This window comes from Eucalyptus grandis, chromosome 3 (genome assembly GCF_016545825.1).
Source record: "Eucalyptus grandis isolate ANBG69807.140 chromosome 3, ASM1654582v1, whole genome shotgun sequence".
Taxonomy (NCBI): domain Eukaryota; kingdom Viridiplantae; phylum Streptophyta; class Magnoliopsida; order Myrtales; family Myrtaceae; genus Eucalyptus; species Eucalyptus grandis.
The window spans coordinates 28239398-28255088 of NC_052614.1; the positions used below are offsets into that span (position 1 = coordinate 28239398).

At 37.9% G+C, this 15691-nt stretch overlaps 1 protein-coding gene and 1 long non-coding RNA gene across 3 annotated transcripts in view; one reads left to right on the forward strand and one right to left on the reverse strand.

Moving 5' to 3' along the window:
* LOC104436853 (BRAP2 RING ZnF UBP domain-containing protein 1-like) overlaps positions 1-14023 on the forward strand; it is a 66436-nt gene extending 52413 nt beyond the window's left edge. The window contains exons 1-12 of one of the 2 annotated variants that reach the window (XM_039310275.1): positions 7808-8121; positions 8439-8547; positions 8637-8751; positions 8858-8955; positions 9218-9298; positions 10247-10353; positions 10456-10705; positions 11018-11071; positions 11886-12029; positions 12204-12268; positions 13496-13550; positions 13667-14023. In XM_039310275.1, coding sequence (XP_039166209.1) covers positions 8449-8547; positions 8637-8751; positions 8858-8955; positions 9218-9298; positions 10247-10353; positions 10456-10705; positions 11018-11071; positions 11886-12029; positions 12204-12268; positions 13496-13550; positions 13667-13819 — 1221 coding nt within the window. In that variant the 5' untranslated portion in view covers positions 7808-8121; positions 8439-8448 and the 3' untranslated portion in view covers positions 13820-14023. Of the gene's footprint in view, positions 1-7807; positions 8122-8438; positions 8548-8636; positions 8752-8857; positions 8956-9217; positions 9299-10246; positions 10354-10455; positions 10706-11017; positions 11072-11885; positions 12030-12203; positions 12269-13495; positions 13551-13666 lie in introns of those variants that run through there. The other variant, XM_039310274.1, reaches the window with a different exon arrangement.
* On the reverse strand, positions 1539-3352 carry LOC108958337. Its single transcript, XR_005549932.1, has 2 exons — positions 2271-3352; positions 1539-2086 (listed from the first exon to the last, which is right to left on the reverse strand). It is a non-coding gene; the product is annotated as an uncharacterized LOC108958337 (long non-coding RNA).
* Positions 14024-15691: the final 1668 nt, after the last annotated feature.

Below are 15691 nucleotides of genomic sequence, written 5' to 3' on the forward strand. Positions count from 1 at the left end.
CAAGTATGGCACATACTTGATCTGATTGCGAGAATTAAACATTATCGGATATGCGGTTTCATATTGCAACATCATCAGGGATGCCCATCAGTGAACTAACTGTCAAGAATATTTTCGTTCAGCTCTATCTCAGTTTTGCCGACTATACCAGCAGCAAGATGAGGTGCCGGCCTGCTTTATTTGTGGAACACTGGAAAATCTTTGGGTCTGTCTGATATGTGGTTTTGGAAGATGTGGAAGGTGTATGATGTGCTGGAATCTTCGCTCTCTCTATATTTTAGTGTTTTGGTAGGCTGTATTGTTACAGCTTTTCCTTTTTGGATTTGTCGATGCAAAGATAAGCACGCAATCAGCCATTGGAAAAATACACAATATTGCTATTCTCTAGATTTTAGAACAAAGCAAATTTGGGACTATGTTGGGGACACTTACGTTCCTCAACTTAATGAATCAAAAGTTGACGGAAAACTTGGGGAGATGAATTCATACTGTGAATCACTTGAAGGAAATTGTGGCAGTTGCGGTTGTAGCGAGGATTTCAAAATTAGTGGGGTGCTCTTCAGCAGCAAAATTGAAGCAATAGCTTCATGCGCCCTCTTATTTGTATGCTGTGAACATTTTTGTTATCCAATTCTTTTTCCATGCAAAGATTTGGAGTTTGGACTCAGTTAAGTGAGATGTTTGAAGTTTGCAGGTGCGTGATGCTTTTACCAGTGCTGACAGGTGACAATGAAAGATTTTGTTTCTGGTTTTGTGCTTCATATGTTCATTTTGTTGGCCAAACGTCACATGTCCATTACTGGGCCTGCAAACTGTATATTACCTCCATTATAATTATCAGACTTACCTCGTTTATTCTGACACTGTAGATATACTTTTTCATAGATGCATGCCGACTATATACATCTAGCTTCAACTCAGCTGGAAGCGCAAAGAAAATAAAGCACGCGGATACCTATCTTAGTTCTCCCTGCTTAACATAGTCTTGTACATTGTCCAATGTGCTATTTGACTGATCAGCCACGGTTGTAAGCATTACTCCGGAAAGCTCTCTCTCTCAATTCAATGGTTCTAAGCACCACATATTTTAGGAGAAAACCATAATAGAACACTAGTTTAGTTACTTCCGATTCAAAATGTTTCTCCATTTTCTGTTTTCTTATTTTTAAGTGACCTCATTGTACTCTTGGAACTTCTATGGGAATGGCAGAATTGTTGCGAAGAGAAGGAAAGTAATTACGTTTATACCTCTCCATTTCTTCAACGAGTGGGTCCAAGATCACGAGGGGTTGGCACCTTCAACACATATTCACTTCTCCAACATCATAAATGATTTTTCCTAAAAACAAGTACATAGTGTGACACGAAGGAGCACTGTCATCACCAAAGTGCCAGTTTCAATGCATCTCTCACAATTGTCACGTGTCTTTATCAAAATCTTGTTAATTGAAAGTGATAAATCAAACGGTTCAGCAAACATAGATGAACAATAACCGCTAAACTACAGCATATGCAACAACAGGACACACCAATTCATATAACTTGTAAATTTCGGGTATCTCACTGCTTCATAAGCATTCCATCGATTTTTATGCAAGTTCAAAAAGAACAATAAACTCTTTCCACGATCAGAGACAAAGCAATGACATTGACACTTCCAAGAAAGAAATAAATCCTCATTTACTAATTCTGAGCAAGCTACTAACTGGTTTCATTCCTTGATTGTCATACCCAAAAGCTTATCAACTAATGACAGAGAGTAAATATAACTTGCTCACTTCATATTGATTGTCGACCATGATTTCCCTCGACAGCACGTGTGAAGTAGAATATGTCATGCACAGAGAATAAAGCAGGAAGTAGACGACACAAATAAAATATCATTTTAGTGGGTGTTCTCAGATTTAGCACCTGCTTCTGGACAATGAAATTGACGAAGGTGGAGTAATCAATAACCAAAGGACAAGACAGGAATGGCAAAGCAGGTAATCTGCGATGATTTTGTGACAAAGTATTGACCCCATGACGACTGGACTTCGAACCGCTTAGCTTTCCCATGATTCGGTTTAAGAAGATGCGCAAAATCCTGAACATAAAAAACAAAGGAGTGAAGGAAATCAGAATATACAGTCAACTCTAAAAATCAGTTGGACCAGAAACAAGCCGGTGGTATGAGGTGATCCAGTTTTTAACAAAACGCAGTGGATATAGCTCTATCGGTACGTCAATCCATATCGGTAACGCATGGCGGTATGGCAAGGTAGGTTTACCACAGCAATTACAATGGCAACGATGGACTGCAAGGCATGGACAGAAGAAAAGCTCGGCGGTTGAGGAAATTGTGAGGCAACTCAGCAGCAACGATAAGGCTAGCAAGTAGCCATAACATTGCTCCAGTTAGTGACCGAAACATGTGTCGGCCAAAGTTAGTGATCTGAATTGGCGTGATCGCGATTCATGCTCAGCGACGTCATCTGAATTCTGTTCAACAGGGTGTACTATGATCATCACCAAAGATCACGCGTGTGCCAGTGACTCCAAGCCTTCTCGTCTCGCCAACCACCACCAATCACCAAAAGATCACAGGAACCACCGAGGAAACAAACGGAGAGTCAGTTTCATCCTTGGCAACTATTGGTGTATACTCGTAATCATGTCTAAAGATTAAAAAATCAAACAATATCAAGTGAACATCACTAATGTGCTTTCAAATCGGACGATTACTGGAATCAATTCACACCAAGGTCTGAGACACATTTCATCGAACAGATTATGGTGAATCGGTTGTGGAACAGATCAAAGCCATTTCGAACCCAAATTTGTAACTAGACTCAACCTAAATCAGTACATGATGTTCGAAGTCAAAGAAAAAAAAAGTCAGCTATGATCAATTTCATCATAATAAGAGAATCGGACTCTCGGCCTCTTACTTGTGACGACAGAACAGGAGATGCTACCCGGTTAATCAAGTGGACTGAGGCCGCGGTTTGGCGCACGAATCACTGAAAGAAGCTATAGAACGTGTCGATGATCGAAACCTGAACAGGTGGAGAAGCTTCGAGCGGAACGACAACATTTCGAAGCTCTCGGCCGCGGAAGGGAAACGAAGGAGATGAGTCGCGGCATTGAAGAGGCTGTTGACGCGGGCGACCGCCACTGGGATCAATTCAGAACGCTTGAAATCGCCAACTGAATCGAACGGAATCGCTTTTTTGAGATGAATTTTCCTTGCTCCATTTTTTTTTTTTTTTTAAAATAGTTCTGGAATGGTGCTCTCGATGAAATGAACAAACGTGATCCTCCTGAGATTGATGGTCGACGGCGCGACCAGCGAAGGAGTCGGAACATGTAATGATTGGGCGGTGGTAGAATAGCTTTGTTTTTTTTTTTTTTTTTTTTTTTTTTAAACTAGAGTTTTGTGCTCCCACACAGTTATCACGAAAATTGAATTAGACCATTGGGCGTCATATGTTCTATTGTAGACAGCGAGGATTTTAACTAATGGAAGCGTGCCATGTGGCATGTGAATTTCAGTTGAAGAGAGATTCGGGTTAGGGTCGGCCCGCCTGAGTTCTATCATGCTGGACCTAATGGCCCAAGTCAATGCCGGTCATAATTCATTTAAGTTAGGTCGGTCGGTCATGAGAGGGAAGGTCGGAATAACATTTGAGAAGATGAGAAAAAAGTGAGGATGGTAATGTGAAGAGGAAGAGTTCACATAGTTTGAACTTTTAGATGGTGTCACAAATTGAGGTAAAAAGGGTGAAAGTAGTTGGAAGAGGATAGAGAAACTACAACACCCAATGCAAATATCTGAATTGTGATTATAAATGACTTATGACACATCATTAAAGGCACAAGGAAAAGTCATTTTATGTCGTGTGAGAATTTATCGAATAGATAATATGCCTGCTTTTCACCATACTTTGGAGGGAAATGACCAATTTTGAGTTAATATTGGTTAAAGGACGTGGCAAGAAGATGATGTTGCTATTGGTAATTTTTTTGAAGAAGTTTTAAAAAGGTGGCGAGACGGGGACGACCTCTCTCTTATTTGGTTCCTTTGTTAATGTATGTTTCATCTGTGATTTTGTTTCCCTTTTGATGTTTTAGTGCTATTGCCTTAGAGGTTTAACTTTATCGGCAGAAAGTTAATGTTCAAAACTCCACGGTCATTGTTCGAGTTCAAAGTGCAATTTTGCACACTAGAAAAATTTGCAAATAATTCTGTGATGGTTTGGGACTAAAATTTAATTGCAACATTAAAAATTTACTAATTCCAATAACAGTTCATTGGTTGTTCATGATGCGTAGTGTTGAAATTTCCAACTTCGAGAACATAGAAAATAAAAGGAAAAGAATATGCTCTTGGTCGACATAACCCTTATTCGAGCTTCACAGATTAAGCGATGTGGGTTTAGATGCCTTTTGAGTTCCTTAATATGCATACAACGTAGAGAATAATTATGCAGCATTTTAAAGTATACTCATCTTGTTCATCTTCATTCGAGTCATGTGGGCTAATCTTCCTAGATAAGCATAGTTATGGATTGTACTTGATGCAACTTCTAGACGAGTTTAGTCAATTTAAAGCTGTCTGGAGAACTTAGTCCTCCCATCTGATTTGACATGAATGAAGCACACATACGGTTTCTTCACATGTGCAGGATAATTTTGTCACTAAAGTCAAAGAATGAAAAAATACTAAATGTGGATAAACGGGTACATTTTCTGAACCTCAAAACTTTATTCCTTCATATGGTTTTCATAATATTGCCAACCGCGTGTATGTGTATGTAACGTGTGTTGACAGCAATATGTTCCTTGTCATCTTTAACGGATCAAAGAATTTAAGGTGTTTATTGGATACCAGAAAACATTCGGTAAGATGACTGATAAAGATGGCGTCAAAGGAGGACCCTATTACCCGTGCGTTTGGAGTAATCATTTCCAACCAGAAAGAGCACGGAGCCCAGCTAAAGACGGAAATAAGCAGGTGTCACTTCGTGTGCATATGCTTGATAAGTAAACAAGAATGGCATGAATGTAGTTAATTGTTTTTTCATTTTATTGACATTCGTCGTAAGTAGGAAGGAAAAGTACTGTTAGCAGCATCTGCGGACGCAAGGGGGCCCGAGGGTGGTATTTCACTGCCCAGTGTTCTGCAGAACCTCTATACTTGGAGGGGTTGTGGATGGTGCAACTCCCTGACTTTCCCCAGTCCTCCTCTTCAATTGAGTTTCGGTGTCGGGCACTTATTGACATTGTAAATGCATATACTCAGCCAGACGCTGAAAATTAAAGAAAGACCATTCTCAATTTAGTTGTTACAGTTCCGCAAATCAAATCAAAGCATTCTTGAAAGTAGTACCTAAAAACTTATTGTAGAAACTTTTTTTCCCCAAAATTTAAAAAGTCTAGCTCTCAACTTCAGTTCTTCTATATGTTGTTCTACTATGGTAATATATTTATAATTTTTGTCTTTGGAACAAAAAAAAAAGTTTATATACCAACAGTAGTTTTAAATGAAATTTCGATTATACCAACTGCCCTCAGTTTTGTGATTGTGGTATTGCCATTTCTTTATTCGTGATTAAAGACTTTGATCCATATAATGTTAAACTCTGACTTATTACACCTCACAAAAAAGCTCGCTCTGCCAACTTGCCTCCCAACTTATTCAACGACTGTCTAAAAATATATGAATGATTTTGTAAAAGGTCAAAATAATTAATGTTTGGCGTACAGAGATTACTTTTTTGAGAGGTCGTTTGATACCATCTCCAAAACTACAACAGCTTTTAAGTGGCACTTACTCCCTTCCAAACTCCCAGGTCAAGAACATCTTCTCATAAGGGGGAAAACCCAGTATCGTTTTTTTTTTTTTTTTTTGGTAAAGAGGAAAACCCAGTATCGTTCCTATTTGTAAGGGGAACAAATTCCAAATTTTGTGGAAATGTCTGGAGAAAACGTGCCCACTAGGTTCACTTTGCTATTGATTCTGCAAATTCAGCCGTTTAGAAGAATGTGCCTTTTAAGATGCAACATCCAAACTTGCCGAGGGTTGAACCTGCTGTATACGAATCAAATCAGACACTCTTAGATTGCACATCTTACTTCTGCATTTGTTTGAAGTGCAAGCACTTTGCGATGACAATAGAGGCTCATGTGCTGAGAGAAAGTAGTCTTTGGTGGGTGTTAGCGTAGTAAGGGAAGGGTGATAGGAATATAGATGAGATCAAAAGAGGCTCGTTGTCATGCTTCTACCTGCTCTGTGTCCATTTGCAAATGAAAAAATCAACTCTGTTAACTGTAAAAGCTGGAGAAATAACCGACTTGTGTCCCCAACGATGCAGTGTTTAACGACTGCAGTTAAAGACTATCATCCTCAAAAAGATGGAACTTGATTCCCAAAGATTGCAGTCCAATAAGCAAAATGTCGAGATAGACCATGGCGAAGTATTTACATTCATCCAAGGTCTGAGTGCTGTTGCACTCAAATGGCGTTCATAATAGGAACACAGGAAGAAGATGATTTTTTTTTTTTTTTTTTTGGTGGCGAAAGAACAAGAAAAGAGAACCTGCTAAGTGCTAACAAATGCTACTTCAGCAAATTAAAAAGAATAAATAAAATACATAAGAAAAGTACTTTCAGCACGACGCAAAAGGAACAAGAAAGAAGCCACCTGCGAAAACTAAACCTTGTTCTATGATCCTTTAGCTTGCTAACTAAAATCAGATAAACTTGTCTCCAACTCGAATATGCAACGCTTTCTACGCAATCTCATGTTCTTCTTTTTCACTTTCAGTCAGCCTAAATGAATATAATAAAACAAATTATCGCCACTAGACTTGAGCAGAAGTCGATTAGGATGCTAATTGTACCACTTAAAACATACTGTGCCAAACTATGTCCAGAGGAAGACCCCAAGGCTATAAAATCTACAAGTCAATGAGAATGTTAATTGTACCACTTTAAGACAAATTGTGCCAAAGTATGTCAGGAGGAAGACCCCGAGACTATAAAATCTACCCTATGCAACATCACAATAAGAGACATGACCCCGAGACTATAAAATATCCTTATGTTAAAAAATCCTAGCTTGCCCGACCTTCACTTGAGCCGTGTCCCAACATTTCTATATATGATTCATTTTATGAGTGAGCTTGAGCAAAACATTAGTCCTGATGTTGGTCCAAACTAGGCCCGCATAATAATCACCTGTAATAGCAATTTTATGTCGAATAGACACTCAATTGCCCTTGCATTTCAATTTTAGAATATCTAGGAGTAATCTAGCTTGTTTTTTATCATGTTTTGTTTGTTAGATGAAGCAAAAGAAATAGAATACACCACTAGGCCAATTTAGGCCTTTTTCATTTTTTACTTTTTCAATGTTTTTAAAATTCATTACAAATGTTAATCAGGATGCATCATCATTTTAATAGTAAATGAGAATGAGATGATTACAAAATTATTTGGTTCATAAGCAATCACATAACATACTTCTTACCATAATTCACATGATTCTCGACTTGCTCAATCAAAAAGTAATTTGATATCAATGAAATCGGATGACAATTTACGTATTATCAATTTCAAATTTAGTTTTTTTTTTATTTTAATATTTCGAACACCCGAAATGAATAAAAATGTTCTTCTTCCTCTTAAATAATTATTGAAATTAAGGTTGCCAATATATTATTCATATTGCACCAATTAGTGTTTTTTTTTTTTGGAAAGTAGCACCGGAAGAAGGCGCACCTCCTCCACCGACTTCTCTCTGCTCCGCACGGCGGGCGATTCTCCCCGGCGATCGCAGCAAGCCCGAAGGGGAAAAGATGTTGTTCCTCCGGGTCCACTCGGTGGACACCGACCACCCCCTCGCCACCGACTACGGCGGCTTCTCCTCCTCCTAGCCGCCGCCGCCGCCCTAGGTTCACCGAGCGGAGGCGCATGGTCCACCTGTTCCGGACGCTCTAGCACGCGCCCCTCTCGAGCCCCGGCGCCCGCTCCACCACCCTCTTCGTCGTCGCCGTCCCTAATTACTTCTCTCCCGACGACTTCATCCGGTTCTGCGGCCCCCGGATCGACGACGTCTCCGAGCTCCGGTTCATCAGGTAAGGCTTCCATCGTTTCTGTTTTCTGCCCTCCTCTTCTTCGGGACTTCGGACCGGTTTTTTCAGTTGGTGAGATGAATTGGGCAAGCGAAAGAGAGAATTCGAGGAATTAGAATTCGCTGACGAAAAATCTAAAAGATGGACTCGAAACTCAAAAATTTGCTCATGATCATGCCTTAGGGGGTATCCTATGATGAAAGTTCAATTTTTTGGAAGCATTCCGACGGTGGAACTGGGTTTTCCGATCTGGGTTCTTTTTTAAATGCTTTTTAATGGTTTTAGTGATCGTTGTATTGCGAATTGTGCGTTTGATGTAGGAATGATGGGATGGAAGATAGGTACAGTGTGCTGATCGAGCTTACCGATCAAAAGGCTGCTGATGGTTTCTATTGCACCTTCAATGGCAAGAATTTCTCCCCTGCTGAGGTATTTGCAATTTTTGCACCTGTTGCTTGCCGTGAGATCACATAGTAAATTTCTGTTTCACTTTTAATACTCGTCTTCTGGACATTCAGGCTGAGGTATGCCATATTCTATTTCTGCACGAAGTGGACTATACGGAATCAGCTGATGTAGCTAGCACGCCCCCATCGGGCTTTACGGAGCTACCCTCTTGTCCAGTTTGTCTTGGTAAGCCATGCTAGTGCCCCCTTGCTGATTATATTTCCCTTGCAGTGAGATGAGTTTATAGAAAGTTGTTCACAGTTGCTAATTCTTTTTTTTTTTTTAATGTCAGAGAGATTGGACCCAGATACCAGCGGAATTTTGAGTACACATTGTGACCATTCCTTTCATTGCTCGTGTGGTACAAAATGGACTTACTTGTCTTGTCAGGTTAGGCATTCTTCTGCTGATACAGATTAGATGAATTTATAATGTAATTTATCAGCTATTGCCACTATCTCTCTGTTAATCTGCTGACTGTGGATTAGTTGTTGCTTTTTGATAATTAATATTAGCTATAGCAATTGTGGCAGTATTGTTTTTATCCTGAACTTTCACCTTTTTTCTAATCAAGTCCCTTGTACTTTTAATTTGTTAAATAAAGTCCTACTTTTACAGATTTTCTAATCAAATGTCTCTGACACCAAATCAGGCCAAATTCAGCTGGTGTGACCGTCAGATGTCTCTGTTTGTGACGTGGATGTCCATTATATTATCCATGTTGCACTTCGAGGTCGTCTACATTGGCTAAATTTTTCCAGGCATGTCCATGTGGGCATCCGCATATTTTATCGGCATCATACGTCGTCATCGTCGAACAGCCACTTCAGTTGAATTTGGTCGTATTTAGTGTCGGAAAGACTTGATTGGAAAGTTTGTTAAAGTAGAAGGACTTGATTAGGCAAATTAAAAGTATAGAGACATCATTAGATTAGGCAAATTATGAATGAACAGTAGAATTTTCCTTTACTTTATTGTGCTTCCTAAGTTCAGGATTTCTTTTAAATTATCATGACATTTATTTGAGAATAGGTGAATGGCATCTTCTTGGATTATTTTTTGTTGATTATCATATTCTGAACAAGAATCTTTTCAATGTCTCAATGAACATGGTCTGTCACTCCTGTTATTTCTTGTGAGTCAAAGAGTGACAGAAGTAATAGCAGTGGCCAAGCTCACAATAAGTTATGTGTGTGCTCACAAGTACAGGGTGATCATACTGATGTCAAAGTTCTGATCTTTGACCTCAATCATATCCTGTCTTGAAACTAAGATGTTACATGGTCATATTTTACATTTCAAGTGATGTTCTAGTATGCTCTGTCCATGTGAATTTGTAGCAAAAAGTACCTTTGAACTCATGTAATATCAAAAGGTGAAAAAGTGCCATGTAGGAGATATATCAATGGACATGTGCATACTGACTTTTGCTTGATTCGTCAATCTTTATGGTTAAAATAAGTCAACATGATGTTCCCCCATGCTGGTGATGTCCCAAGGATCTTACTTTGATTTTATTGCAAGGTCCAATTACATTGCTAAAGATGTCAATTAGGGCATATATCTTGTTTTGATTGCAAGAAATTTCCTTTATCGGAAATGTAGTTTCATTTTGCAACATCATCGGGAATGCCCCTCTGTTAACTGATTGTGAAGAAGATCTGTTTCTGTCCTTTATCAGGTTTGCCGACTATGCCAACAGCGAGATGAGGTGCCATCCTGCTTTATTTGTGGAACAATGGAAAATCTTTGGGTTTGTCTGATATGTGGTTTTGTTGGATGTGGAAGGTGATAGATCCAGTCATGATGTGCTGGAATTTTCGCTCACTCTATATTTTTAGCGATTGGATAGGCTGTCTTCATTATAGCTTTTCTTTTCTGGCTTTGTAGATACAAAGATAAGCATGCAATCAGCCATTGGAAAAATACGCAACATTGCTATTCTCTAGATTTAAGAACACAGCAAATTTGGGATTATGTTGGGGACACTTACGTTCACCGGCTTAATCAATCAAAAGCTGATGGCAAGCTTTTGGAGATGAATTCATACTGTGAATCACTTGAAGGAGATTGTGGTAGCTGTGGTTGTAGTGAGGATTCTGAAATTAGTGGGGCGCTCTTCAGCAGCAAAATTGAAGCAGTAAGTTCATGTGTCCTCTTATTTGTGTGCTGTGAATATTTTTGTTTTCTGGTTCTCTTTTCCCTGCAGAGATTCGGAGTTTGGACTCAGTTAAGTGAGATGTTTGAAGTTTTGAGTGCATGATGCTTTTACTGTTTTAGGTGCTGACAGATGATAATGAAAGATCCTGTTGCTGGTTTTGTGTTTCACATGTTCATTTTGTTGGCCAAATGTCACATGTTCATTATTGGGCCTGCAAAATGTATATTACCTCCATTGTAACTATCAGATTTTCTTCGTTTACTCTGACACTGTAGCTTTACTTTTTTGTAGATTCATGCTGACTATATTCATCTAGCTTCAACTCAGCTGGAAGCGCAAAGAAAAGTAAGCATGCATATACGGAGACCATTTCAATTCTCCCTGCTTAACATAGTCTTTTACATTTTATTTTTTTGACTGATCAGCCATGGTTATAAGCATTACTTGTGAAGGCTTCCCTCAATTATGTTTTTGCTTTAGGTAATGGTTTTTAAGTACACATATTTTAGGAGAAAACCATAATAGAACATTTGTTTAGTTATTTCAGATTAAAAAATGTTTCTCCATTTTTTTTTGTTTTTTAAGTGAATTTATTTAACTCTTGGAACTTTATGGGATTGTCAGAATTGTTGTGAAGGGAAGGAAAGTAATTACGCTCATGTTGTATAATCTCAGCTTCATTTGCTTTTATATGGTATACAACATTTTATACCTGTCAATTTGCATACTGCATGTGTCTGATGAGCTTATATAGGAAGTATAAAAGAATTAGTGGGCTTGCATCAGCTTCAGAGAATTGCAAAACTTCTACTATTCTTCTTTTCTTTTCTTTTTTCTCATTAATATGTCTCTGGGAGAAAATGAATCGAGTTTCCCTAAGGTGCCAGGACTCTTTTTTTATTGACTTGTGATGGAGAGCCTTAGAAGGAACAGTATCAGAATTGAAAACTTGTTACTGTATCGGAAGTAGAATTACAAAAGCCATTAGTTTTTATATCAACTGCCCATGCTACAGTTGGTGATAGTGTTTCATTTCTAACCCATGTTTGTCATTTTTTGTTACATAGACTGCCATCATCCTTAAGACTGACTTTAAAGAATATAATTTAAGTCCTTGAACGTGTCATCCCCTATTAATTCTTTTGTCTTTCTCTGTTGGCATTATGAGTCTCTCATGTTAGAAGCCAAAAGTAGAAAAGAAAATTTCAAACTAGAAGCAATTGAGAAAGCTGTGACTTCAAAGATTGAAGACATCCATAGTAAGCTGGGGAAACTTGGTGATGAAAAGAAGGCCGTGGCAGAGGTAAGGGTTTAGTCTTCTCTGTTTTGCCTTGTGCGATTTTGGATGTTTAAAGCTTGAGAGGAGGGCTACCTGAAGCCATGGCTGATTGTTGTTTTGCTCATTTTTCACATGCCTCATTTTAAATATTACAATCTTGGACATAACAGTAACAGATGTCACTTCTTGTGGTTGCAGCTTAATCAAACTCTCATCAAGAACCAAGATATGATGCGGAGAAAGGTTAAGGAAATTGAAGAGAGTTATTTTTCCTTGCTGATTTCTCTAGATAATAATCCCATAGCATCCATAGTCTCATAAAACCTAATTAGTAAAATGAAGCAGCATTGTAGTCATAGTTCATGTAAGGGAGGTTGGTCATGAGAGAGAAAGTGGAAATGGACATTCAACAAGATGAGAAAAAAGTGAGAATGGTATCATTAAGAGGAAGTGTTCGCATTGCATGGACTTTTAGATGTGAGGTAAGAAAGGTGAAAGTTGGAAGAAGGAAGAGGAAATACAGGTTCTAATTCAACTATGTGAATAGTGACTATAAGTGACTTGTAACACATAATCAATGGCAAAAGAACAAAAGTCATTTTATGCCAAGTAAGAATTTATCAAATAGTCAATATATTTTCCTTTCACCATACTTGGGAAGGATAATTAAGTTTAAGTTAATCATTAATTGGAGGATGTGGCTAGAAGATGAAGTAGCTTTTGGTATTTTTTATTGAAGTTCTTCTTAAAAAGTGGCGAGATCGAACAAACTATAATAAGAGAAAGAGACAAAAAAGGGGAAAAGGGGAAAGGAGAGTATGCACCACGTATGGAGAAAGTTCCATTAGTCAGTGCTCTCCATAATTTTGTTCCTTTGTTTATATATGCTCCATCTCTAATTTTGTTTTCCTCTGAAGTTCTAGTGCTACTGCTTTAGAGTTTGAACTTTATCGACAGAAATCAATGTTGAAATCTTCATGGTGGTGGTTCAATTTCAAAGTACATTTTTACACACTAAAGAAATTTGAACATTATTCTGTGATGGTTCGGGACTCAAATTTTAATTGATACAGTTCAACATTGAAATTTTACTAATTCCAATTGAAATTCAAATGGTTGTTTATACTGCGTTATGTTGACATTTCCAACTTCCACAAAATAGAAAATAAAAGGAAAAGAAGATACACTGGGCAGGCTTAAAGCTTATTTGAGCTTCGCATGTCAAGCAATGTAGGTGTAGATGCTTTTTAAGTGCCGTAATATGCCTACAACATTTTCTTTGTAAAGAGATTCATACAGCCTTATGAAGTATACTGGTCTTGTCCATCCTCATTGAAGTTATGTGGGCTAGTTTCCTCAATAAGCATTATTATCGATTGTATGGAAACTTTTTCAGTAGATGAGTCCAGTCAGTTAAAGCTGTCAGGAATTTATTCTTCCCTTCTAATTTGACATGAATGAAGGACACATAAGCTTCTGTGCATCTACAGGAAAACTCTGTCACTGAAGTCGAAGGATGAACAAATACTTGACTTAGAAGAACAGGTATATTCTTTTAGCCTTAAAACTGTAATAATTTGTAGGATTTTGATATGATAGAGTGAAAACTCTGCACGCGCATAGTGGGTTGACAGTAGTATGTCCCTTGTCATCCTTCACAGATCAGAGACCTTAAGGTGTATATTGGAGCCCAGAAAACTCTCGATAAGATGAATGATGAAGATGGCGTCAAGGGAGGAACCCTATTACCAGTGCCTTTGGAGCAGTCAACCTCAGCCAGAAAGAGTAAGAAGCCCAGTCGAAGACGGAAATAAGCAGGTTTCACTTTGTGTGCAGATGCTTGACAAGTAGACGAGAATGGCTTGAATGTGGTTAATAATTTTCACTGTATCGACATTCATTGTAAGGATGAGGGAAAACTACTGTCAACAGCACTTCTCAATATCAGGTACTTATTAACATTGTAAATATACACACGGCCAAACGATGAAAATAAAAGAAAGACCTTTCCCAGTTTAGTTGTTATGGTTCCACCTATCAAATCAAAGCATTCTTGAAAGTAATACTTAAACTATGTGACAAAATATACATGCATTTATATTTATTCTTTTCGGAACTAAATAACAAGTTTATACACCAACAGGAGATGAAAAGGAAATTTTGATTCTGCTAACAGCTCTTTGGTTTTTGATATTGGTATTGCTTCTTCTTTTTCATGATTAAGCACTTAGATTGACATTTTGTTGAATTCCGACTTGTTATAACTCTTATAAATACTTCTTTTACCAAATTGCCTCCCAATGCTATTGGCAATCTCCTTTTATAATTCTTTGCTTGAATGTTTTGAATTAACAATTCTACTCTTATAGAAATTGCTAAATAACTCATTCATATTAAGACTATCTAAAAATATATGAATTATTTTGAAAAGATATTAAATAATTAATGTTAGGAGTTACTTGGACTAAGAAGAATGGGCATTGCAGGTTTTGTAGAGGGTTTGTCGAACATTTCTCAATTGTAGCACCTTCAAGATTACAACTTTTAGGAAATTGCTTCAGCCAATTTTGAGGTCTTGGACCTGCTGTGGATACTTGATTTTTAATCAACAATTTAAGGAAAATCGGCAATCTAGGCGGTTAAGATATGAATAAATAAAACCAAAATGAAGAATGCAAAAAATAATGACTGAAGGGACTTATTCAATTCATCAACTAATTGGAAAGGATATCCATTCAATGCGATGGGCTCGATCCAATTCGTCTAAGCCAAGCCCATGGGCCATGGCCCATCCACCTCTATTAAGCCCAACTTGTATTAGTCGGACGCATAAATGCCCAGAAGCCAGACCATGTCTAGCCCGTAGTTTGTTCATTAGCCCTTAGTTCTCAACCGAGAACTCCTGGATTTCATTCCCCTCTTTCCTGCCCAGTTTTGGAAAGATGCATGACTGGACCACGTTCAGGTTACTCGTGTGAAAATCACCGATGATCTAGGCTATAATTTGATGATTTGTAATGGCTTCTTGGTTCTGGCATTGATTTAAGATGAAAACAAAACTTCGATTTATGACCAGATTCAATCCCTTTGGTGCACATAGACTGTTTCATGAAATGTCTCTAAGATACATTAGTGAAATAATTCCTGATCTAGGTCAACTTGAAGAAATTGTAGCATACATTACTTGTTACAACTAAGTCCATTAACATTCAGATTCAATTCTTATTAAAATTCGTTGTTATAACATAAATTTTTCTTGTATTTTTGTTATATAATTTCACATACGTTTCTGTGACGTCTTTATGGTCTTCATTGGTGAGGAAATGGCTGGTTAGATTCTCGATTTGCTTTGAACAGGACGAAGGGCTGGAAGAAGTAAGAAGAAAATAATAATAATAATAATAATAATAATAATAATAATAAATGACGAAAAGATGTAAGAAAAGAGGAAAGTTGATTTAAAAATAATAATAAGATGGGGTTAGAGTGGGCTTTAATCTATCTATAATAGAAATCGGGCTTAAAGATGCACTTGCTGAAGTTGGAAGAGAAGATGGGCTGGAGCAGTTATCATGGCAATGGGTTGGGCTCAGTAGAGTTAGAATTGGAGGGGGCCGAATATCCGGACCCAGCTCGAGTCCCTATTTTCAGAAAATGATAAGAATTAAGTTTTATTAAAAAAATCG